We start from the raw sequence: 24,309 nt of genomic DNA on the forward strand, positions 1-24,309 counted from the left end.
CAGCACCTGGCAGAGGATGGGTGCTTCTGTTGCCTGTGTCTACTTCTCACCTCCCCTAAAAGAGTGGATGAGGCCCTGACAGAATTCTGCCAGACTTAGCATGTATCACAGAGCTCCCAGACTCATTTCTTTCTCTCATCTCGCTCATGGAAGGTGCAAAAGTGAACATTTTTAATTACTAGGACCTTCTGAAGTGCTTATGAATTCTAGCAGCACAAATGTCAAGCAGGCACAGGGTAACCGTGCTGAAAACTGGCGTCCACTGGTCTGGCCTCTGCGGTAGGTGAGCACTGTCACCAGGACACCAGCCGTGGTCTACAAAAGATACCGCAAGGGGCTAGGAATATGGCTTAGTGGTGGAGTGCTTGCTAGGATGCATGAAACCCTGGGTTCAATTCCTCTCTGTACCACATGAATTTTAAAAAATAAAAAGGAAGGAAAAAGAGTGGCACACTGGGAAGGCCGCACCGTCTCTCACCGAGAGAAGGGGACACTTCTGCCACACTACTCACAACCAGCCCCGTTACCTGTTCCGCCCCGTAGACCGTGGCGAACTGGATGAAATCCTCAATGCGGACGAAGCCGTCCCCATCTCGGTCCAAGGCGTCAAACACGGCGTGGAGGCGAGCGCCGTCCTCCTGGCCCGCGGCCGGCTCGCTGGACAGCGGCAAGGCCGGGCCCGCGTTCGAGGGCAGCCGCCCGCACGTCGCGCCCGAGGCGCCCGCGTACAGGCCACGCGCAGGCCCGCAGTCCTCGGGCTCCTCGGGCCAGCGGCACCGCGCGTCCAGTTCCTCCGGACCGCGGCGCAGGGCGTCCGGCTGCGCCGGCCAGCGGGCCAACGAGTCCGGCGAGACGGGCTCCTCCGGCCAGCGCCGCAGCTCAACCGAGTCCTCCAGCCAGCTGGACGGCGCGTCCGGCTCCTCGCGCTCTCGGGGCCAGGCGCCAGGGTCCTCGGGCTCCTCGGGTTCTCGGGGCCAGGCGCCCGAGTCCTCGCGCTCCTCGGGCTCCTCGGGTTCTCGGGGCCAGGCGTCCGGGTCGTCGGGCTCTTCGCGCTCTCGGGGCCAGGCGCCAGGGTCCTCGGGCTCCTCGGGTTCTCGGGGCCAGGAGTCCGGGTCCTCGCGTTCCTCGGGCTCCTCGGGTTCTCGGGGCCAGGCGCCCGGGTCCTTGGGCTCCTCGGGTTCTCGGGGCCAGGCGCCCGGGTCCTCGGGCTCCTCGGGCTCCTCGCGCTCCTCGGGTTCTCGGGGCCAGGCGCCCGGGTCCTCGGGCTCCTCGGGTTCTCGGGGCCAGGCGCCCGGGTCCTCGCGCTCCTCGGGCTCCTCGGGTTCTCGGGGCCAGGCGCCCGGGTCCTCACGCTGCTCGGGCCAGCTGGACGGCGCCTCGGGCTCCGCGGGCTCCCCCAGCCAGCGGCGCGGCGCGGTGGGCGCTTTCAGGTCTGCGGGCGCAGGCCGGGCCCCGGGCGCCGGCTCGTCGCGGCCCGACGGGGAGTCCGACAGGCCCGGCTCCATGCTCCGGCGCCGGCCAAGCTAGGGGAACCGCGGGCGGCGCGGGCGGCAGACAAAGGCGCTCAGGGCGCGGCGGCGGGCGCGGGCATCCCCGCGGCGGCGCGGGCGGGCGCGCGCGGAGCGCCCGGACTGCTTGGGCTGGCGCTCGGGCCCTGCTCTGCCCTCGCCCATCTTTGCGCCACGCTTCAGCGGCCCCCGGCCCGGCGGCGCGGCGGGCGCGGGCCCATGGCAGCGGCGCGGCCCGAAGACTGCCAAGGCCCGGGGTACGAGCAGCGGGACGAGGGCCAGCGGGCGAGGGCGAAACCGGAGCGGCGGAGCGGAGGGACCGAGCGAGGGTCGCAGGCGCGGGCCCGCCCTTCGCCGCGTCTGACGTCAGCGCGGCGCGACGCGCAGGCCACGCCCCCTCCGGCTGCTATATGAGCGGGCGCCGCCGCCGCAGTCGCCGGGGCCGCGGCTGAGGGGCTGGGCTGGGCTCTCGCCGACCCCTCGGACCCTCGGCCGCCCCGGCCGGTGTGAAGCGAGCTGTGGGCGTAACCCCGTCCTGATCCCGTGCATGACATGGACTAGTAAACCGCAGCTAGGGGTGAGCAGAAGACCCCACGACCCATCTCCCAGAGAGCCGGCCGAGTCACCGCGAGCGCCCGGGCTCAGGTGGGGGCAGAGGAGCCAGGCCCTGGGCCCAGGGGGACCCGCGACCGCGAGGGGAGCGGGGCTGGGCCCTGAGGTTCTGCCTGTCTCACTTGCAGGAAGGGGAGGCATTCCACGGAAGCCCAGGGCTGAATCCCAGTTGAGTGATCCTTTTGGCTCAGTAACCTTTTCTTTCTTTTTGTGGGTGGTGGGGTTTGAACTCGGGGCCTGGGCGCTGTCCCTGAGCTCCTCGGCTCCAGGCTACCGCCCTACCCCTGAGCCACAGCCCCTCTTCCCATTTTCTAGTGATGAACTGGAGATCAGAGTCTGTTCCCCGGGCTGGCTCTGAACCGTGATCCTCATGTCTCAGCCTCCTGAGTGGCTAGGATGACAGGGGTGAGCCACTCGACTGGCCTGAGTAAGCTTTGCTGAGGCAGGTAAAGTGCCGACCTTTCTTTCATTCATTCCTTCGTTCTTTGGTTCCTTTGTGCTGATATTGGGACTGGGGCTCTGGGCATTGCCCGCTCATTTGTCTTTTTGTTTGTTTTTGCTTTTGCTTTTCCACACAGCAAGGCTACTCCACCTAAGCCATATCTACACTTCTGGCTTTTGGCGGTTAATTGGAAATAAGTGTCCCTGTCTGGCTTCAAACCTCTATTCTCAGATCTCAGCCTCCTGAGTAGCTGGGGTTATTGGTGTAAGCTACCAGCACCCAGCACAGTGTCAACCTTTCTAAGTAGATGGGTGAACATGGTGAGGTCATCCCTATGCTTAGGTGCTCAGACAGACAGAAAACTAGCTTACCTGATTCCTCCCTCCCTCCCTTTCCTCCCCCCCCCCCCCCCCCCCCCCCCCCCCCCCCCCCGTGTTGGGCTTGAATTCAGGGCCTGGGCTCTGTCCTTGCCTCTTTTTTTTTTTGGCCGGTTCTGGGCTTGAGCTCAGAGCCTGAGCACTGTCCTTGAGCTTTCCTCAAGGCTAGTGTTCTACCCTGAGCCACCGCACTACTTTCAGCTTTTTCTATGTATGTGGTACTGAGGAATTGAACCGGGTCTTCATGCTAGGCAGGCACTCTACCACTAGGCCAAACTCCCAGCCTCCTTGAGCCTCTTTATACTCAAGGCCAGCACTCTTCCACTTAAGCCACAGTGTCATTTTCCAATCTTTGAGTGGTTAATTGGATATAAGAGTCTCACAGAGACTTTCTGCCTGGGCTGAGTTCAAACCATGATCCTCAGATCTCAGTCTCCTGAGTAGATAAGGTTACAGGCATTAGCCACCAGTACCCAGCAAGACTGGCTTTCTCAAAGACAGATGTAGTGCTTTTTGCTTGCCTATGTGCCCAAATAAAACTACTGCATGAAAAGCATGTACCTGGGCCAGAAGTGTGACCTACTGATAAAGTGCTTGCCTTGCATGCACACAGCCCTGGGTTCGACTCCTCAGTGCCACATACACAGAAAAAGCCAAAAGTAGTACTGTGGCTCAAGTGCTAGAGCACTAGCCTTGAGCAAAAGTGCTCAGGGACAGTGCTCTGGCCCTGAGTTCAAACCCCAGAACTGACAAACAAACAAGAAAAAAGCATGTGCCTTTGTGCCTTCTTGATATCTGAATCAGTTAAGGTATTCTTCATGAAAGATTTAAATTAAAAAGTCAGGCATGATAGTACATGCCTGTAATCCCAACTCTGAGGCTGAGGCAGGAGGCTCATTAATTCCTGGTCAGCATGGCCCAGGGGCTGGTAGTTTTCCCTTGTAGTCCTAGCTGTTTAAGAGACTGAGATGTGAGGATCGTGGTTCTAAATCATCCTGAGGAATTGGTGCTGCACCAAGTGGTAGAGTACTTGCCTTGAAGAAAAGAGCTCAGAGATAGCATTAAGGCCCTGAGTTCAAATCCCAATATTGACAAAAAAAAAAACTCCCCTTAAAACTCTGTGTACAAACAGAGTTCAAAAGGACAATTCATTTATTTGGCCCGACACTAGTGGCTCATGCCTATAACCCTAGCTACTCTGAAGGCTGAGATCTGAGGATTATGATTCAAAGCCAGCTCAGGTAGGAAAGTCCATGAGACTCTTTTCTCCAGTTAACTACCAGAAAACTGGAAGTACTACTATAGCTCAAAGTGGTAGAGTACCAGCTTTGAGCAGAAAAGCTCAGGGATAGCACCCAAGCCTTGAGTTCAAGCCCCATGTCTGACAACACACACACACACACACACATACACCCCACCTCTACCTGGGAATGAAAGTCTGTGAGATTCTTAAAATCAATTAGCACTGGTAGTTTGGTCTAGTGCTAGAGTTCTTGCCTAGCATGCACAAAGACTCGTGTTCTATTCCTCAGTACCACATACATAGAAAAAGATGGAAGTGGTGCTGTGACTCCAGTGACAGAGCATAGCCTTGAGGAAAGCCCAAGGACAGTGCTCAGGTCCTGAGTTCAAGCCCCAGGACTGGCAAAAAAAAAACGAAAAAGAAAGCAAGTATTTGGCCAGGAATTTGGCCTACTGGTAAGAGTGCTTCCGTAGCATACATTAAGAATTGGGTTTTATTCCTCGGTACCACATACTTAGAAAAAAGCTGAAAGTGGTGCTGTGGCTCAAGTGGTAGGGCTCTAGCCTTGAGAAAATAGGGGTCTCTTGGTCCCCTGTTTGGGGACTTTTGGCCTCTGGGGAAAAACAGAGAAGATAAAGACTAGCTCATGGTCTGCATATTCTTGGGACATAGCTGAGCCCCATGTGGCCAGCAGTGTGGAAGGGAAAGTAGGTCAGAACATCTCAGGCTGCATGCAAGATGTGAGATGTCTGTCTGCCTTGGGTGGGGTCTGGGTGCCCTGTGGTCTCAAAAGGCTGGGCTTGATTGAAAATAAAAGTCCAAATTCCAAAATGTCATTTTTACAAACTAGAGGAGAGACACAAAAATTGCAGTAGAACTTGCATATGTTTTCCACATTTTCGTTAGTGAATACACATAAATTGATAGCTAGGATCCCACTTCTGCAAACTGTTGAATTGTAGTACCTTCGTGTGTATGCGTGTGTCTGTGTGTCTGTGTGTCTGTCCTGGGGTTTGAACACAGGGCCTGGGCACTGTCCCTGAGCCTCTTTTGCTCAAGGCAAGTGCTCTACTACTTTAGCCACTCCACTACTTCTAGTTGTTTCTGAGTAGTTTGTTGACAATCGGAGTCTCATGACTTTTCCAACTGAGATTCTCTTCTCAGATGTCAGCCTTCTGAGTAGCTAGGATTACAGGTGTGAGTCACCAGGGCCCAGCTGTTTTTGTTTTGTTTCTTCTAAATCCATTCATTCCATCTCAGAGCTTCACATTTGCTCAACTTGCCTACGGACTCTTTACAGACCAACTTCTTGGTTATTTTTGAAGATGGAATCTCCTGGACTTTTCTTCCTTGATAGGCTTTGATCCTCTAGATCTTAATCTCCTGAATAGTTAGGATTGCAAGCATGAAACATCATCATTTGCTCATTCACTAAATGGGTTTTTTTGTTTTTGTTTTTGTTTTAGTTTGCCAGTCCTGGGCTTAAGTTCAGGGCCTGAGCACTGTCCTTGGATTTTTCTCAAGGCTAGAACTCTACCACTTGAGCCTCAGCACCACTTCTGGCTTTTTCTAAGTACCAAGGAATCGAACCGGGTCTTTGTTCATGCTAGGCAAGCATTTTATCACTAGGCCAAAATCCCGGCCTCAATAAATGTTTGTATGAATACTAGATGTAGAACTCTGGGCCTTGTACTCTCACTTTTTTTTCATACAAATCTGGCCCTTTACCACTTGAGCCACAAGAATATATTTGTCTGGGATGGCTTCTTTGAACCAAGATTCTTAGATCCTAACCTCCTTAGTAGCTAGAATTATAGTATTTTAACCGTGAACCACCAGCACCCAGCTCCTTTTTGTGTGTGCCTAAGTTGGCACTGAAGGATGAGGTTACCTAGACATTTGCCAGGGGAGAAAAATGACCACATGAAGTAGTAAGAGAGAAAAAGCATGAAGTGATATATCTACCCAAAACTAACAAGTAAACACAACAAGAAGCCAATTTTAGGTCCAGATCACATACCCAGGAGCCTTATGTAGTCAGCCTTATGTAGTGCTTGACTAGTATTTACTGATATTTTATTTAGTGAGAAGGATTTTTTTCTCACCTTCAAATTTGGTAAAGAACATTTCTCAGAGTAAAAATAGAGCATGAATTTGTAAGGCACAGTGTAATTCTTCCTGACTCAGCCCTAGGTTTTGATGATTTTCTTATTTTAACATCTCACACTGGATGTAAGCTGGCACCTACTTCCTATCTCCCTGCAATGACAGAGCATCTCCAGCACCCACATTCCACGCCTACCACGCCTCCTGTGGCTGCACACAGCCTGGGATGGGTGCAGGGGCCTCCAGCAGAGATGTAGAGATGTTAAAGCATCCTTCCTTTGTCCAGATCACATGGGACCACATACGGAAAGCTGAATTTTTTATTTTTACTTTTTGTAGGCCATGGGACTTGAATTGGGCCTGGGTGTGGTCCTGAGCTCTTCAGCTCAAAGCTACTGCCCTACCCTAGAGCCACAGCACTACTTCCCATTTTCTAGAAGTTAATTGGAGATAAGAATATCAGGTCCTTTTGTGCCTGGGCTGGCTTTGAACCTTGATCCTCAGATCTCAGCCTCCTGAGTAGCTAGGATTACAGGCATGAACCACTATGCCCGACTTACTTCTTTTCTTTTATTATTATTTTTTTATTGTTGGGGAAATGTGTAGAGAGCTTACAATTTCATTCATCAGGTAGTGGGTCTATTACTTCTCATACATTCTTTTTGTCCTATTTCCTTCCCCCCCACTCCTCCCTCTTTTCTTTCTTACTTTTTTTTTGTTGGTCGTGGGGCTTGAACTCTGGGCCTGGGTGCTGTGCTGTCATTAAGCTCTTCAGCTCAAGGTTAGCACTCTACCACTTGAGCCACAGCACCACTTCTTTTTTCTCTTCTTTTGTGCCAATCCTGGGGCTTGAAATTAGAGCTTGGACACTGGTCCTAAAGGTTTTTGCCCAAGGCAAATGCTCTACTACTTGAGCCACAGCTCTGCTTCAAGCTATTTCTTTTTTTTTTTTTTTTTTTTTTTTTTGCCAGTTCTGGGGCTGGAACTCTTGGGCCTGAGCGATGTCCTTGGGTTTTTCTCAAGGCTAAAGCTCTACCACTTGAGCCACAGCACCACTTCTGGCTTTTTTCTCTGTATGTGGTACTGAGGAATCAAATCCAGGGCTTTGTGGACATGCAATCTACCACTAGGCCAAACTCCTGGCCCCCATTCCAGACTTTTGATAATTATCAATGGGCACTAATTCTCTTTGGTTACTTCCTGCAGGCAAGGGGCATCAACATTAGGGATAGAAGGCATTGTTGTCTGGTCTAGGAGCAGCAAGCAGCCAACTGTTCATTGGTGGTGAACATGTGTATGTGTCCTTGGATAAAATCTGAAAGAAACCTTACCAGGCAGGGGCTGAGCAATAAAAAAAACATATTAGAGAGCACATAAATGGCAGAAGGAAAATTAAGAATTGGATAACTTGGCTAGTTCGTATATGCATCTGAGCAGTCCTGGAGTTGGTGAAAAATGTTCCTAGCATCTTCGACTGGGTAGGGGAGAGCATGGTAAACTGGTTAAGAATAAGCAGTCAGGGCCAGGAGCATAGCCTAGTGGTAGAGTGCATGTCTGGCATACACGAAGCCCTGGGTTTGAGTCCTCATTACCACATATACAGAAAAAGCCAGAAGTGGTGCTGTGGCTCAAGTGGTAGAGTGCTAGCTTTGAGAAAGCCCAAGGACGGTGCCCAGGCTCTGAGGCCAAGCCCAGGACTGGTAAAAAAAAAAAAAAAAAAAGACTTCAGTGAACTAGAGCCAGACACTTGACCCAAACCACAAATCCACAGCTTTCCTCTGGATTGGATTGTGAGACCGCAGCAGGAACAGTGTCTGTACAGGGCCAGGAGGTAGCTTGGAATGTCTACAGGCTGGAGGACCTAGGTTCACCCCAAACATTCCCCCAGGGTTTATAGGGCAGGGCTCCTGCCTACAGCAGAGAGAGAACTACCAGAGAAGTCCAAAAGAAACATGTCGGGGGGCCGGGAGTTTGGCCTAGTGGTAGAGTGCTTGCCTAGCATGCATGAAGACCCGGGTTCGATTCCTCGGTACCACATATATAGAAAAAAGCCGGAAGTGGTGCTGAGGCTCAAGTGGTAGAGTGCTAGCCTTGAGAAAGTCCAAGGACAGTGCTCAGGCCCTGAGCTCAAGCCCAGGACTGGCAAAAAAAAAAGAAAAAAAAAAAAAAAGAAACATGTCGGTAGCAAACTCTATCCCAGAGCTGGGAGAAATGCCCCAAGGGCCCCACCCAGCCTGAGAATCCCTAACCTAAAGGCCACCTGTCTGCTGCCCCATAGCCCACCTGTCCTGTGCCAAGCCTTGGCTCAGAGCCATAGCTAGAGCCAGACAAGATGCTGCTCAACCCTGCCTATATTTCAGGGCTTGACTGCCGGAGGGCTGGCTTGGTTTGTTTGTCGCACAGGATAAGGTCACAGCAATAGAGAGGACAGAGAGCAGAGGATTGTTTGCTTGCCTCAAAATTCCACAGCTGATGAGGCTCTCCAGGATTCATGATGCCACAGGCCCTGCCTCCACTCAGTCAGGGAGTCCACGTGAAGGAGCCTAGGCAGATAGACAGCAGGAAGGTGTGGCTGGCCGTGGACTTGAGCAAGCCTCCCCGACCCTTGGGGCCTGCCCCTTTACTGTGGGCTCCAGCACTTAATACCATGCCTTCTTGGTAGGGGAACAACTGAGGTCAGCCTGAGCCTGACTCTTGACCCATGCCTGTGCATATCACAGTTCTCCAGGCTGGGAAGGATGGATGGACACCAGGGCCTGGAAAGCCCAATGAGGTTCCGGCAGGTGGGAAGTGGGCATTGGCACCAGGGCTGATAGCGCAAGCGTAGCAGTCAGGCTGCTCCAGGTTGCCATGGCAACGTAAGTCAGCCCAGGGTAACTCCTCAAATTAGCACTGTTGTGGGATTTTTTTTTGGGGGGGGGGGAGTGTGCAAATTTATGGCTCTCAACAGCCAGGCGCAGTCCTGTGGCTCACACCTGTAATCCTAGCTACTCAGGAGGATGAGATCTGAGGATCAAAGTTCAAAGCCAGCTGGGGCATAAAAGGTCCTGAGACTCGTATCTCCAGTTACTCTCTAGAAAATGGGAAGTGGGGCTTGGCTCAAGGGGAGGGTAGTAGCCGTGAGCTGAAGAGCTCAGGGACAGCGCCCAGGCCAAGTTCAAGCCCCAAGATGACCATCCCCCACACACACGAAAAAAGGTATGGTTCTCTTTGGTTTCTGTATAGCAAATGTTCATTGTAGCCATGGCATCTCAAGAATCACTGTGTGGCTCTCATCAGAGTCAACAAGTTGGGATTTATTGACTATTCTCATTCAACAATTACAGCAAAGCAAAACAAACAGCATGTAATGTACATCTAGACCAACTGGGATGGTATATACCTGTAATATCAGTTTCTCAGTAACTGAGTAACTCAGTAACTGGAAAAGGCACACCTATGTGTTCTAGGCCATCCCAGGCAAAAAAAATAAAATGAAATAAATAAAATTATCAGATCCTTTCTCAAAAAACAAGTTGGCTATGTACAACTATTTAAAGGTAATATATATATATATATTTTTTTTTTTTTTTGCCAGTCCTGGGCTTAAGCTCAGGGCCTGAGCACTGTCCTTGGATTTTTCTCAAGGCTAGAGCTCTACCACTTGAGCTTCAGCACCATTTCTGGCTTTTTCTAAGTATGTGGTACCAAGGAATTGAACCCGGGTCTTCGTGCATGCTAGGCAAGCACTCTACCACTAGGCCAAACTCCCAGCCCTAAAGGTAATATTTTTTAATTGAGCCACAGTTGGGGGTTGGGGGTTCATGGGTCAAAGCCAAGCCTACCAAGAAAGTCCATGAGATTTTTTTTTCCCAGTCCTGGGGCTTAAACTCAGGATCTGAGCACTGTCCTTGGGCTTTCTCAAGGCTAAAGCTCTACCACTTCAGTTACAGCACCACTACTAGAATTGATCCCAGGGCTTCCTACATGCTAGGCAAGCACTTAGCCACTAAGCCATGCTCCTGGCCCCCAAGGATCTGGTTTTGAAGCTAACCCACACAGAAAAGTCTGTGAGACTCTGGAGATGGCTCAAGTCAATGATCAGTGAAAAAAGCAAAGCTACACTGGGCACTAATGGCTCATGCCTATAATCCTAGCTATTCACAATGCTGAGATCTGAAAATCACAGTTTGAAGCCAGCCAGGGCAGGAAAGTCCTTAAGACTCTTTAGCTCTAATAAGTCATCAGGAAACCTGAAGTGGTGCTGTGGTTGAAAACTAAAGCACCAGCTTTGCATAAAAGAACTCAAGGACAGTACACACACACACACACACACACACACACACACACACACACACACACACACACACACACACACACACACACACACACACACACACACACACACACACACACACACACACACACACACACACACACACACACACACACACACACACGGGAGGGGGGGAGAGAAGCAGAGCTAGAGCACAGTGCCCTGACTTCAAGTCCTATGACCAACACAAAAACAAAAAAAAAACCCAAAACCAATAGTCAGACTATGTCATCTATACCAATGTTCAGAGAGAAAATGAAGTTTTCTCTGTTTCCTTTTTCTTTTTTTGTGGGTCATGGGGCTTGAACTCCGCTCCAGGCTCTGGCCCTACCCCTGGGTCTAGGTATTGTCCCTGAGCTCTTCAGTTCAAGGCTACCGATCTACCCTAGGGCCAAGCCCCACTTCCCCTTTTCTAGAGGTTAATCAGAGATAAGAGTCTCAGGTCCTTTTGTACTTGGGCTGGCTTTGAGCCTTGATCCTCAGATCTCAGCCTCCTGAGTAGCTAGGATTACAGGCATGAGCCATCACGCCCGAGTAAATTTTTCTCTTTTCTGTTTTGAAACTGTTTCAGGCTTGCTTCAAATTCTTTTTTTTTTTTTTTTTCATTTTGCCAGTGTTAGGGCTTGAACTCAGGACCTGGGCACTCTCCCTGAGCTCTTTTGCTCAAGGCTAAGCCACATTCCTAGCCCCTGACTTCAAATTCTTAATCCTCCTGTTTCAGCCTTCTGCTGGAATTACAGGCGCAGGCCTGCTTGTTTTTGAAGGGACTTCCAGAGTTTATTGATAGGAATGTGATTCAGTTCTTTGATAGTCACGGTGACATACATGTCCCTTTAGTGACAGCCAAGAGCTCTTTTCTGGGACCACCTTTCTGGTTTATATCATTGTCCCGTTTCCCCAGTCTCACCAGTGGGCAAGAAACACCCACTAAGAATCCCCATGGCCATTCTAAGGTCTGCCAGTCAGCAAAGGGAGGCCAATTTCTCTTCAGTGAAACTGACCATGACGACACACTGATTTTAGTGTGTCTTACAGGGATCTAGCCCTGCAGTACATAATTCCCACTCTCTGAGTCCAGAGGGACAGCCATCCAGAGGGCCCCAGGGTCTTTTACTTAACCAGAACTGTTGCTGAAAGATTTTTCTATCTTAGCTGTACATCTCTGCCTCCAAAGAAGCAGAACCTGTTAGTTGTGACCAGCGTGCCACCTCTGTTCCACCCAGGCCACTCCCTGAAGTCACTCCCCAAGGGGAAGAGAGCAGGCTGCTGCCAGAGAGCTTTTCTTCCTCTCACTCTCCACACTGGCCAACGAACTGTGTGTGTGTGTGTGTGTGTGTGTGTGTGTGTGTGCGCGCGCGCGCGCTTGTACCACTCCTGTGGCTTCAATTCAGGGCCTGGGTGTTGTCTCTTCACTTTTTCCACTAAAGGATAGCATCTGGAAGTGGTGCTGTGACTCAGAGTTCAAGTCTCATGACTGACCAAAAAGAAAAAAAAAAAAGATAGCACCCTACCACTCCAGCCACAGCTCCATTTCCAGCTTTTTGGCTCAGATCTCAGCCTCCTGAGAAGCTATGATCATAGGCGTGGGCCACCATTGCCTGGCTGGGAAGTGTGTTTGGTAGCACCTCAGAGCCCTACTTATGTTCCTTGCTGGTAGACTTCACAGCAACACACTCTAGCTTTAGAACCTGTAGACAGAAGATGGGGTCGAGAATGGATGTTGTGCTTCGCCTGCCAGGCAGCTCCCACCTGGCCTGGGCCCGACCTCCAGTTCCTGTGCCTGCAAAATCCAAAGGACAGGGAAAGGCAGCCTCTTTCCCAGGGAATGAGGCCAGAAAACTTAGGCACTAATGGTGAAAGGAACTGGTCAAAGCAAACAAGGAATTTTCCTAGGAGGAGCTTCTCCCTAGGAACCCACAAGTTTACCAGGCAGGAGTCTTGACCTCCTGCCGGAAGACTAAGGGCACCTCCTGCTCAGGTCACTGCTCTGGGTTACATATACCCTGAAGAGACCAACACAGCCCCCTCATCACCCACTACTCAAGGGACCTAGCCTCTGTGAAACGTAGGCGTAAGAGCAGGCAGGGCACGTGAGGGACTGAGAGCTCTGAAGGGTGGTGGCTCTCATCAACCTACACATGAGCTGGGGCCATCATCAGGAAGATATGCTACTGCCTAGAGGCTCACAAGCCTTCCACATGCCTGAGCACGGACTGGATTCCCCACTCAGGTCACGGACAAGATCCAGGCCGAGCCACCCTCTTACCAAGACCTCCCAGGTGCCTCATCTGGACTGGGCAGCGGGGCTGAACAAATTTGGACAACAGGTGTGTGCTAATGGACATGGCTCCCATGCGGCCAGCCAGAACAATGCTCAGCTACGGGGCTGACGTGTCCGTCATGAAGCGCTGCTCACGGGTCAGCACACTCACAACACTTGTGCAGGAGGGTTACAGCTACTTCTGCCTTGTACTTTGAGCCACATACTAAATGAAGTTAAAGGCCAGCTCAGCAGCAATAAGCTGAATACTGTGTTTGCCCAAGGGGGCAATACTGTACTCCAACTACATGAGGCCTCCAGATCTTGCCTCCTCCTTCAGAAGCTGGGCTGAATCCATTTGGGGTTAGAGTAGTAGGGAGGTGGGATTCCAAGGGCAGTTCTTCCACCAGGGCCTCCAGGCTGAAATCATGAAGCTGTGCTCCTTACCTGCTACATGCAAAGGCGCTTTGGCAGAGAAGGAAACAAAAAGTAACCAGTCAATCTTTTTTTTTTCTGGTTGATGTAGATATTATGTAGCAGTTGAGACAGAAATCCAATTCAAAACCTACTAGTCAAGGTTCTGTTAGTTCATTTTAGAGACTGCACAATCCAAAGTTAATTCTCTAGCAAATTTCCTTATTTTTCCAGGAATTTTTTTTACTCTCATCATTTGCCTCTGAAAAAATGTTTATAGACAACAACATGTGTTATATTAGAAAAGATAATTTTAAGTATATTAAGGTGGTAGCTTAAATACACACAAAGCTATAAATTAGGCTGTGAATATGGCCTAATGGTAGTGTGCTTGCCTAGTGTGCATGAAGCCCTGGGTTCAATTCCTCAGTACCACATACACAGAAAAAGTCATAAGTGCTTCTGTAGCTCCAGTGGTAGAATGCTAGCCTTGAGCAAAAGAAGCTTAGGGACAATACCCAGGCTCTGAGTTCAAGCCCTAGGATTGGGGGGGTGGGGGAAATGACAAATTAATGCTTCTTTGGAACAGACATTTGAATTTGAAATTTTAAAGCAATTGATACTTTACGTAAATTCAAAACATAAGCCAAGAATTGATTTTATATTTTAATTTGCTGTGGAAAAAATCAATTGGGGATGCCCCCCCTTAAGAAAATAGTATCTCAAAGCAGGATTCATCTTGCCTTCTTGAGAAACAAGCAGAGGGGTTCTGGGTCTGGGTAGGGAATCAGAGGGCTCCTGCAGAGACAGATGCAGGATCTGGAGAATGGTCCCAGCCCTGATGGGAACACAGTGAATCTTTTTAAGAATCTTCCTTGCAAAAATTTTTTTTTGCAAAGCTGGGCGCCAGTGGCTCATATATGTAATCCTAGCTACTCAGGAGGCTGAAATCTGATGATTATGGTTCAAAGCCAGCCCAGGCATGAAAGGCCTTGAGACTCTTATCTCCAATTAACTACCAGAAAACTGGACGTGGTGCTGTGGCTCAAATGGTAGAACACTAGCCTTGAGCTGAAGAGCTCAGGGACAGTGTCCTTGCTCAGAGTTGAAGCCCCACAACCGACCAAAAAAAAAAAAGTTGTGCCAGGCACGAGTGGCTCATGCCCATAATCCTAGCTACTCGTGAGATCAGGAGAGTAAAATCTGAGGAGAGGATCATTGTGGTGGAGATTCCATGAGACTCTTATCTCCTATTAACCACTGAAAAACAGGTAGCTGTGGCTCAAGTGGTAGAATGCCATCCTTGAGCAAAAAAGCTAAGGGAGAACTGAGCGCATCCTGGCTCCGTGTTCAAGCTCCAGTTACACACATACACACACGCACACACACGAAGTTGTATTCCTCCAACACCTGCCTCCAACAGGAGCAGAGTTTAAGGTCACTAGAAAAAACGTGGGGTACCATGCCCACCTGCTGTATAGCCGGGAGAACTGGCTGTCTATCCAGAGGCAGCACCTTGTTTGTGGCCAAACTGGGACAGGGCAGAGGTTGTTGGCAGGGATGACCCCAAAAAGCAGGAACAACACCTTACCTAGAGTTTAGCAGAGTGGGATTCAAACTCCACCAGCCTCTTGAAGTCATTTGGGAATGTCAACCAGCTCCCTCCATCAACCACGAGGACAGTCCCAGTCACATAGGAAGCCAGAGGGCTTGCCAGGTAGAGCACACTGTGGGCAATCTCTGTCTTGCTCCCCAGCCTCTGCAGTGGGCTCATAAGACCATCTGTGCTCTCCCTGCCCTGGGAGCCCCCTGGAAAACAGCAGGAGGCTCAGGCCTCCGTGAGCCCCGGAGCCCAGGGCCTCCTCCATCCCAGGCAGCGCTCTCTCTGAAACACTCTGAAAATGGTGGGGCACTGGATACCCCATAGGCAGCGAGAGTGTAGGAAAGTCTTGCAAGTAGGACAAGCCACACAGAGTAAGAGGCCACAAAGCCTGAATGGCAGAAATAAGACAGGGCTTTTCAGATCTTGTATGGCTCTTGATGCCCTGGCAGGACTCCTGGACTCCCTAAGAACATTACCCAGTCTCCGGAATCCTTCTGTGCCACTGATGGGGCCAGGTGCCAGGCTGTTCACACGAATATTCTTGGGACCCCACTCCACAGCCAAGTGCCGTGTCATAGCATCTGCGTGGAAGAAAGGCAGGTAGGAGACTCCCTCCTGAGGAGGCTCGGTGGCCAGAGGGGCCACGCCAGGCCCCTCTGCTGCCCACAGCTGGACTCTGCCTCCAGGAGACCGTCAAGACCTCCAAGAGATGGTGAGATAAGACCAGGCCAAAGGGGTGTGTCCATACCCACAGCTGCCTTGGCAGAGCCTGCATGCACCTGCAGCATCTGTCCTCGGAAACACAGGGTAGCAGTGATGTTTACAATCACCCCTCCATGGTCCTGCAGCACACAAAGGATGCGGCAGTAAGCAGACATCTGGAGACACGTTCCACAAGGACACAGGCCTGGCACTGTCCAGAGGCTCACCCACCCGGAAGAACTTCTCATAGAGCACTCGAGACACATTGAAGGTGCCGATGGTGTCGATGTCGACGACAGTCTTGAAGGCATTGAAGGACAGTGCGCCAGCTGGGCACAGGAAGTTCCCAGCTGCACCTGCAGAGTCGGAGACAGCAGGCAGTGCTGATGCCCCGGGGAGGTGGACTCCCCTGGACCCTGATGGTGTGTGGGTGGGGACCCTCAGGTTATGCCAAGCTGGACAGAGCAGGAGGCACTTGGCCAACTGCCTGCATGACAGGATTAAGACAGATGTTACTTTATCCTCTAAGGAAGCTGAAGTCCTAATGTTTGGTATCTATGAATGTGACCTTACTTGAAAATAGGTTTTTGCAGATGTTAACAAGATAAGATGAGGAGGTCATGCTGAACTAGAGTGAGCCCTAAATCCTATATAGTCCTTGTATAGTCGAGGAGAGATGGGGAAGTAGCACTTACAGAGCAAGCAGGCCTCTGAGTTCAATCCCCAGCACAGAAGGAAGGAGAGAGGGAGGAAAAGAAGGGAGGGAGGAAGGGGGGGACGAAGGGAGGGGGAGGGGAGGGGATAGGAGGGGCAGAGAGAGAAATGAAGCAGGGAAGGAAAGCACAAAGGCTAGCAGAGCTGGGTACCAGTAACTCACACCTGTCCTTCTAGCTACTTGGGCGGAGACTGAGGATTATTATCCCAGGATAGCCTGCGCAGGAAAGTCCAGGATGCGACATCTTAGTAAGAGAAGCTGGACATGATGGCGTGTACTTGTCATTCTAGCTAATCCCCCGAAAATAGGTGGATTGGGACCCTGGAATGTATCTGGGCAAAAAGTAAGAGTCTGTCTTAAAAATAACCAGCAAACAGTGCCTGCTGCTCATTCCTATACTCCTAGTTACTCAGGAGGCTGAGATCTGAGGATTATGGTTCAAAGTCAGCCCAGGCAGTTAAATATGAGAGGCTCAACCTGTAGCCAGCCAGAAGTGCAAGTGTGGCTCAAACGGTAGAGGGCCGGTCCTGAGTGAAAAGCTAAGGCACCATGCCCTGAGTTTAAGCCCCAGAGTTTTCTGTTGTTTTTTGTTTGTTTGTGTGTTTGTCTTTAAGTGGACATTCTAGGACATTCCTAAATTTGGAGTCAGTCAAGCTCCTAGGGCATCTATGTGAGCTGAAGCTGTGCTGACTCCTCACCTAAAAAGATAAACAGCGAGGCTGAGGTCTGAGCCTAGGTCTTGTGTCGGGCTATGAAGGGGTTGTCGCAGTGGCAGGCAGCGAGGCTCTCTGATGTGCTTCCTACCCTCAGACAAGAGTCCCAGTGCCTCCAAGTCATACCACAAGCGTGTCCTAAGTTTAGGGCCTCATCCAACACTGACTCACAGTTAATAAGGATATCAATTTTGCCAAATGTCTTCAGTGCCTGGTCCACAGCAGCCATGACGGCAGGAGGAGAACGGACATCCATTGATAAAGGGAGGCACTGCTGGCCAGTCGCGGCAGACAGCTTCTCAGCAGCCTAGACACGAAACAGAAAGAGGGGTGGCAGCACCCCAGCAGCCTCAGCCTGGAGAAGCAAGTTTCAGAACTCTTAAGTGTGGACTGGAGGAGTGGGGCCAAGAGGTAAAGCATTTGCCTGGCAGGTGTGTATGGCCCCAAGTTCATCCCTTGTACCTCCCCCCCAAAAAACAACAGAAAAACACCTTTGATCCAGTGAGCACTACTTTCCAGCTGGAACTGGAGAGTGAGGCAGTGCTGGTCTGGGGAAAGGGCAGGCTTTGAATGGTGCCTGAGACGTCACTGAGTCTACCTCACACAGCTCGAGGCCAGCAAGTTTTGGGGTTACCCTTCCCCGGACCTAAGGACTCTATCCACTCCCCTTCAACAGCCCAGGCTCACTGTGTCCTCCACCTGGACAGCCCACAGAAAAGGCCCTCTCAGCCGGGCACCATGGCTCACACCTGTAATCCTAGCTACTCAGGAGGCTGTAATCTGAAGACCACAGATCAAAGCCAGCCAATTAACCTCTAGAAAATGGGAAGTGGGGGTTGGCTGTAGGGTAGGGTGGTAGCCTTGAGCTGAAGAGCTCAGGGACAGCGCCTGGACAGAGTTCAAGCCCCATGACCCACATACCATGGATACTCTTGGGAAGCTCCTGCTGGCAATGACTGTGCGGCAGCCATGTCTGCAAAAGCAGAAGGCTGGTCAGGGTAAGGGCAAGGAACACACAGGCACACTCCCCCAAGAAGTGTGAGTCAAGGATGAAAGCATGGCTGGCAGAGGCACAGGGGCTGAGCAGGACTGAGTAGTCTGGCAGGGACAGGGACTTCAGATGGATGTCATGGTTGCCCACCGCTGTGTTTCTGAGTTGGGATACCACACCCGAGGTAGAGGCCACCACCACCGAGTCCAGGCACCTGTCCTCTGGTGCAGACTCCCTCACTGGGGGATCTTGGCAGAGAGCTTGCTTCTGAGGCAGGGTGTACGCCAACATCTCCCGAGAAACTCAGTCCCACAGTGACAATGGGCTTCCCACCGACTAAACTGGTTCCAAGAGAGCTAGAGCATGTCATGTAGCATGCTCAGGTGGTCTATGCTGAGAAGTTAACAAGCACTAAGTCACCAGCCACCTGGAAGGATGAGCCTCCATCTCTTCTAGAGGGGGGGCTCACAGGGGGTAGAGGGCACTTAACTCCGAGCTTCTGACACCTGGGTGACAGGTTGGTGTCCCTGACCTGACCACAGCACTTGTATCTCGAGAGACACTTTGTTACTCACAGAATAAGGTTTTGATATAGGCCATCCAGTGTCCAGCTGCGTGAGGCCCCTCAGGGTCTCCAAGCACCAGGTAGGCGTAAGCAGGAGTGATGAAGGGCGGTTATGACTTCCAAAAGAGCGCTTACCTCATGAAAATCTCAGCAATCCGGAACCCAATCCCAGAGCCGCCACCTGTGATAAAGGCCACTTTGTCCCTAGAATAAGAAAAACAGCGGGCTAGGAATGTGGCTTAGTGGTCGAGTGCTCGCCTAGCACACACCAGGCTCTGGGTTTGATTCCTCAGGACCACATAAGCAGAGAAGGCCGGAAGTGGTGCTGTGGCTCAAGAGGTAGCGTGCTGAGGGACAGACAGTGCACAGACGCTAAATGCCAGCCCCAGGACTGGCCAAAAAAAAAAGCCATTTACAAAGGTCACCACTAATTAATGCCAAGCATGTGGCCCAGGAAGGACTTTGATCTCCTAAACTGGGCACCTGAACCCAGTGTCACTCTGCAGGAAAACAAAATGACGTTTTTTTGTAAAAATAAAAGGCTTGTTTTTCCTAAACTTTCAGGGTTTTCAAGGGGAAAAAAAAAAGCATTTCAACCAACAACTCTAAACACGGCCGTCAAGGGACGCACGATTTCCTCCCGTGCACCCCCAGTCCTCTCCCCGGTGGCTGTGGCTCGGCCCCGCTCCGGAGGCCGAGGTCCGGGCGGCCTGAGCTCCGCGGCTCCCCCCGCCCCGGTCCATGAGACGCTGCTGTCCAGCCAGAAGTGGAGCTCGGCCCTCAATGGCAGAGCTCGGAGGCGGCGCCCAGGCCCAGAGTCCGAGCCTCAGGACCGACAAGAAAGAAGGGTCGGCTCTGGCCACCGTCCCCCGGGCGGACGGCTGGACGGGCGTCGATCCCGGCCCTGCCCTCGGCCCGCCCCGCGGGGCTCCGGCCCCGGCCCCCCCGGCACCCCGCCTGGCTCTCACTGCAGCAGGTCCGGGCAGAAGAGGTGGCGGTACTCGGGGAGGCAGTCGTCGGTTCCGACGTCCAGCGGCGGCGGGGCCATGGCGGTCCGAGCAGGTCGGGGCGACAGGGACCGCTCAGAGTACCCGAGGGCGGCCCTCCGCCCCGCCCCCGCGACGCAAGCCCCGCCCGACCGTCCAGGAGCTGGGCCACGCCCCATCCGACCTCCCAGACGACAGGCCCCGCCCCCGCGACGCAAGCCCCGCCCCGAGCCTCCCTTCCAGGTGACGGCCCCGCCCCCGCGACGCAAGCCCCGCCCGATCGTCCAGGAGCTGGGCCACGCCCCATCCGACCTCCCAGACGACAGGCCCCGCCCCCGCGACGCAAGCCCCGCCCGATCGTCCAGGAGCTGGGCCACGCCCCATCCGACCTCCCAGACGACAGGCCCCGCCCCCGCGACGCAGGCCCCGCCCCGAGCCGCCCTCGACTCTCTTCCGGTAGGCTTCCGGGTGGCCCTGCCCACTGCGGCGCGCGGCCTGCTGGGATCGCGGGCGGGTGCGGGGGGGGGGGGGGGGGGGCGCGTCCCGCGCAGGCGCACTCTCGTCCCTCCCTGATGGCGGTCACCCCGCCGCCCGGGCGTGCCACCTCTCCTTCGGCCCTGGACTCCTGCCCCGTGCGGACAGTCAGGGACCCCGGGGCACGAGGCCTGCCCGGCACGCAGAAGCCCTGGGCTCGACCCCGCGGCACCACACACGCACACGTGCGCTGGGGCCCAAGGGGCACCCAGGACAGCGCGCAGGCCCGGCAGCCCCTCCTGAGCCCCTCCGGGCTCGGTTCTGCGGCTCCTGACTTGCCCAGGAGCCTCACTACGTAAGGACGACCTCGCTCATGTCACTCATGCACAGCAGCTGGTTTCCATCCGCCTTTAAGGTGCCCAGGAAGTTACACTGGCACTTGGATATACAGGCTTGTGTTGGTTTAATCCTAAACCAACAAAAAGGCACGTCAAGTGGAGGTTCAGACGACTGTGGGCCAAGGTGGGGCAGAGGAAATTGGAGACGGGGAGGGTGTGGGCCTTGAGGTCTTATTAGCAGAGGCCGTGCCCCTTGGGGAGCCTCAGGCGGCGTGGCCGCTCCCCTGGCAGCTCCCATCTGCCCAGTTCACCAGCTCACTGCTCCGGAACCATAACTGGATCTCTCTCTGGGCCCCTTCCACGGAGTCGCTGGCGTGCACGATGTTCCTGTGACAGATGCCAAACGTGACCGTCAGGCCTTGTGTGCTAGGGATCCCAACAACAATCTAGCCTGCGGCCCTTTGTCTAGGGGCACAAGAAGTGATTGTGAAGAGCTCAAGCCCCAGGACCCACCGTCAAGTCTCTTCTGGCTTCACAGTTAGCCTGCATGACACCTAGGTCTCCAGGATTGCCTTAAGAACAGGATGCCACCCACGTTCTGGCCCTGTCACCCCACAGTGAGCTCCCATACCTGCTGATGTGGATACTGAAGTCTCCTCGGATGGTCCCGGGGGCAGCCTGAGTTGAGTCTGTGTGTCCTATCATGGCCCTTGAGGCCTGGACCACGTTATATCCTTCCCAGACCTGCAGCATATGGTTAAGGTTAAGAAGCAAACTACATCCCAGGCCTCTGGGGCTCAATCCAGGCCTTTTCGGAGGAGGACCACATCCATGACCCCTCCACCAACCCTAACCCACTGTACCATAGCCACGATGGGCCCAGAGCTCATGTAGCTTATGAGGGCTGGGTAGAAGGGCTTCCTCTGTAGGTCCTGGTAGTGCTCGGCAAGGATGCTCTCTGGGGCCTGGGTGACATTGGAAGTAGGAGCAACAGGACACTTGGGAGAGTGAGGCCCCATGGTCCATCTGGGCTCCCAGCCTTCGGGCGTTTTGCTGACAACATTCATGCAAGCTGGCACCCTAGCCTCCCCGCCCCCCCCCACACACACATGCCAACTCTAGGACACCACCCCCTGTAGCAGAGACAAAAAGTAACCTCAGACAGAGACACCAAAGACCAAGGGCTCTCAGACCTGCAGCATCTTCATGCCCACCAGCTTGAAGCCACGCCTCTCAAAGCGCTGGATCACAGCCCCCACCAGCCTCCGCTGTACCCCATCTGGCTTCACAGCAACCAGGGTCCGTTCCTGGGTCCAGGAGGACCGTCCTTTAAAAGAGGAGGGGTCAGGGCTGCCATCTTTTCATGGTCCCCTCTGGAGGGTGCATATTTGGCCTCCACAGTGCAGCTCTTGAAAGAACAAGTACAGTGCCAGGCCTGGCACTGGGCCCAGTGTGATCTGATCTGCTCCCCTCCTAGGCCATTGGTACAGTTGGCTTTCCCAGAGAGGCCCAACCTAGCACAATAACCATTCAGGCCTGGAGAAGCCACACTGAGATCGTTTACCACTGTCACCCAGCCCCCCCCCACTCCTGTTCTCCAGGGGACTACAAACACTGTAAACTCCAGACCTGTGGAAACTCCAGACCTGAAACCCATCATCTGGGTGGGAAGTGAAAAGAATAACCAGAACCAAAGGAGAGGAAGTGTCCCTTTGAAGTATCCAGGTGGGGACATTGTGGGGATTGAAAAAGCAGATGGAAAGATTTCTACCTTCCAGGCAGCAGCAAAACTGCTATGGGGTTTCAGGCCAGACCCTAATCAGGACCCAGCCCTTTTGGAGAGGATACTCTCCTGAGGCAAGAGGTGTCCTCCTCCCCCTTCTTGTAGCCCTGGGCGGTCTTTAGAGCCATGAGTATCTTATTCGGGGTCACAGGCTGCTTTGAGGGGAGCCCAGACTCTGGGAGTCCCCAAAGAAGGTAAAGAAAACCCTACGTTAGGATCCAGGCAGGCCAGGTGTGGAAAGAAAACATGGGTGCCCAATGCCGCCTTTCCAGGCTAGTTTGTTCTCAAACCCAGTTCTCAGACACCACAGGGGGACTCACTGGGTCAAAGGTCAGCCTGTTGGTGACCTGAAGAGGTGCACTGGCTCCCCAGGGTGCGCCAGGGACACCAACCCCGGGGTCTCCGGCCCAGCTTGGCCTGGAGGGGACTCGCTGGTGGCAGCGACTCCTGGGGAGAGACGCTGGGGCGGGGCAGCGTCCTCCTCCACGGGAGCCCCAGGCCCTCTGGTGGGCACGCCGGGCTCTTCTGTCTTTCTGTTCCTGGGCCCTGGGGCGCCCGACTTGGGCAGCCCGGGCAGATGCAGGCGCTGGGCCGGCCAGGGAGGACCAAGGCCGCGCGGGCGCCCTCCGCCCGCCTCCCTCGGGCGCTCGACTCACCGGAGTTGGGGCGCGCGAGGCGGCGCGGGTCGGGGTCCGGGGCGCGCGGGCCGGGCAGCAGCGCCCGCAGCGCGGAGCGCCCGAGCAGGACGCGCATGGCCGGGCGCTGCGGGCCGGGGAGGCGGCGCTGCCCCGAGGCCCGCCCCGGCCGGCCCACCCCGGCTCCAGCCCGGCCCCCGGGCCCGTGGGAGGAGGGTCCTTCCCGGCCGGCATCTGGTAGCAGCCAGAACAGAGCCCGTCCACTTGCGGTGTCTGGGCACCAGTGCGCCCTGAGGTCAGGCCCCGGGGCCGAGCTGTAACGGTGCGCGTGTAAATCGCCTTCTCACAACCCACGTGCCCGGTGTGGCCGGGGGCAGGGGCTCCCCCAGCACGGCGAGGCCCTGGGTCTCAGTCCTGGGAAGGCCACAAGTGGTGCTGCGGCTCCGGTGGGAGAGTGCTGGCCGGGGGACGCTCAGGGACAGTGCCCAAGGCCTGCGCTCACACCCCACGACTGACGAAGGAAAAGCCAGGCGCGGGTGGCCACACCTGGAATCCCAAGAACTTGTGAAGATCTGAGAACTGAGGTATGAGGCCAGCCGGGGCGGACGAAGTGGAGAGATGTGCCCTCAGTTAAGGGGAAAAAAAGCTGGAAGTGGAGGTGTGGCTCAAGCGGCAAACTGTCAGCAAAAAAGCAAGATGGGACCCATGCGTTCAAGCCCCAGGAGTGGCGAGCATCGCAATTAAAGCCAGCCAGGGCAGGGAAGTCACTGACGTCAACAAGCCGGAAGCAGCACTGAGGTTCTCAGAGTACCCCATCTTCATCCACCCCCTGGGTCAACCCTTACACAAAAGGTAGAACCCCCTCCATCTCCAGCCTTCTGAGGATCAGCTAGCATAACCTGCAGTTCAGTCCTTCCAGGACATTCGGTGACATCACCCCACCTTCTAGCTTTTCTACGCAAACAAAAACAAAAGCAGGAGCTTTTGAAACAATAAGTCCTCTTCATTTTCTCTTAACGGCTGATACTGCTGAATCTGAATGAGCACATTGCACTGCGTGTCTGCCCTACATCCACAGCACATCGAGGTTTGCACTGTGTTATGTCAGCGAGTGACTGCGTATGTGCAGCCTCACTTCTGCAAACATAGCACAGGGAAAGTTTAGGGTGCAATGAGCAGAGGCTGTCTGCTCTTGCTGTTTTTGGAGAGTCCACAGGCACACTTGAAGCATCCTAATTTCCTCCTGCTCATCTCTAAGGTCTGTGGACATGTATCTCATTTTCTCACATTTTGGGGTGCTCTGTTATATGGGAAATCGATTACAAGAAGTAGAGACGGCAGACCTTGAGAGGATGAATTGTCTTTATTGAAGAGCTGGCACTACAGGACGATGCCTGTCTCGAAGACCTGCAGCTTAGACTGCAACTTGCACAGACAAAAATCATATGCTTGGGGGCTGGCAGTTTGGCCTAGTTGTAGAAGCCAGAAGTGGTGCTGTGGCACAAGTGGTAGAGTTCTAGTCTTGAG

General features: G+C 53.6%; 3 protein-coding genes and 1 long non-coding RNA gene across 7 annotated transcripts in view; 1 reads left to right on the forward strand and 3 right to left on the reverse strand.

Annotated features, from left to right (window-relative positions):
• Positions 1–1,805, reverse strand: part of Rab11fip3 (RAB11 family interacting protein 3) — a 46,664-nt gene extending 44,859 nt beyond the window's left edge. For both annotated transcript variants that reach the window (XM_090324909.1, XM_090324908.1), the window contains exon 1: positions 528–1,805. In XM_090324909.1, the coding sequence (XP_090181035.1) occupies positions 528–1,505 (978 nt within the window). In that variant the 5' untranslated portion in view covers positions 1,506–1,805. The remainder of the gene's footprint in view (positions 1–527) is intronic.
• A 244-nt stretch (positions 1,806–2,049) lies between these two features.
• LOC150042406 (uncharacterized) lies at positions 2,050–15,408 on the forward strand. Its single transcript, XR_016533623.1, has 3 exons — positions 2,050–2,153; positions 2,436–2,566; positions 15,330–15,408. It is a non-coding gene; the product is annotated as an uncharacterized LOC150042406 (long non-coding RNA).
• Positions 13,436–19,690, reverse strand: Decr2 (2,4-dienoyl-CoA reductase 2). Of its 2 annotated transcripts, none has more exons than XM_090324564.1 (9): positions 19,535–19,690; positions 18,702–18,770; positions 17,932–17,983; positions 17,182–17,317; positions 15,814–15,938; positions 15,629–15,722; positions 15,357–15,461; positions 14,748–14,868; positions 13,436–14,115 (listed from the first exon to the last, which is right to left on the reverse strand). In XM_090324564.1, the coding sequence occupies exons 1-9, from the start codon at positions 19,612–19,614 to the stop codon at positions 13,944–13,946; spliced, it is 954 nt and encodes a 317-aa protein (XP_090180690.1). In that variant the 5' UTR covers positions 19,615–19,690; the 3' UTR covers positions 13,436–13,943. The 2 variants fall into 2 exon arrangements, with proteins under 2 accessions (XP_090180690.1, XP_090180691.1); XM_090324565.1 differs by lacking the exon at positions 14,748–14,868 and adding an exon at positions 14,869–15,086 and having other exon boundaries at positions 14,028–14,115; positions 19,535–19,681.
• Positions 19,691–20,420: 730 nt separating this feature from the next.
• Positions 20,421–22,926, reverse strand: Nme4 (NME/NM23 nucleoside diphosphate kinase 4). 2 transcript variants are annotated; one of them, XM_090325002.1, is made up of 5 exons: positions 22,804–22,923; positions 21,558–21,691; positions 21,228–21,329; positions 20,996–21,108; positions 20,421–20,751 (listed from the first exon to the last, which is right to left on the reverse strand). In XM_090325002.1, exons 1-5 carry the CDS (start codon positions 22,898–22,900, stop codon positions 20,628–20,630), a joined length of 570 nt encoding a protein of 189 aa, XP_090181128.1. In that variant the 5' UTR covers positions 22,901–22,923; the 3' UTR covers positions 20,421–20,627. The 2 variants fall into 2 exon arrangements, with proteins under 2 accessions (XP_090181128.1, XP_090181129.1); XM_090325003.1 differs by lacking the exon at positions 21,228–21,329 and having other exon boundaries at positions 22,804–22,926.
• Positions 22,927–24,309: the final 1,383 nt, after the last annotated feature.

Source organism: Megascapheus bottae, chromosome 36 (assembly GCF_031878675.1).
Source record: "Megascapheus bottae isolate mThoBot1 chromosome 36, mThoBot2.hap1, whole genome shotgun sequence".
NCBI lineage: Eukaryota > Metazoa > Chordata > Mammalia > Rodentia > Geomyidae > Megascapheus > Megascapheus bottae.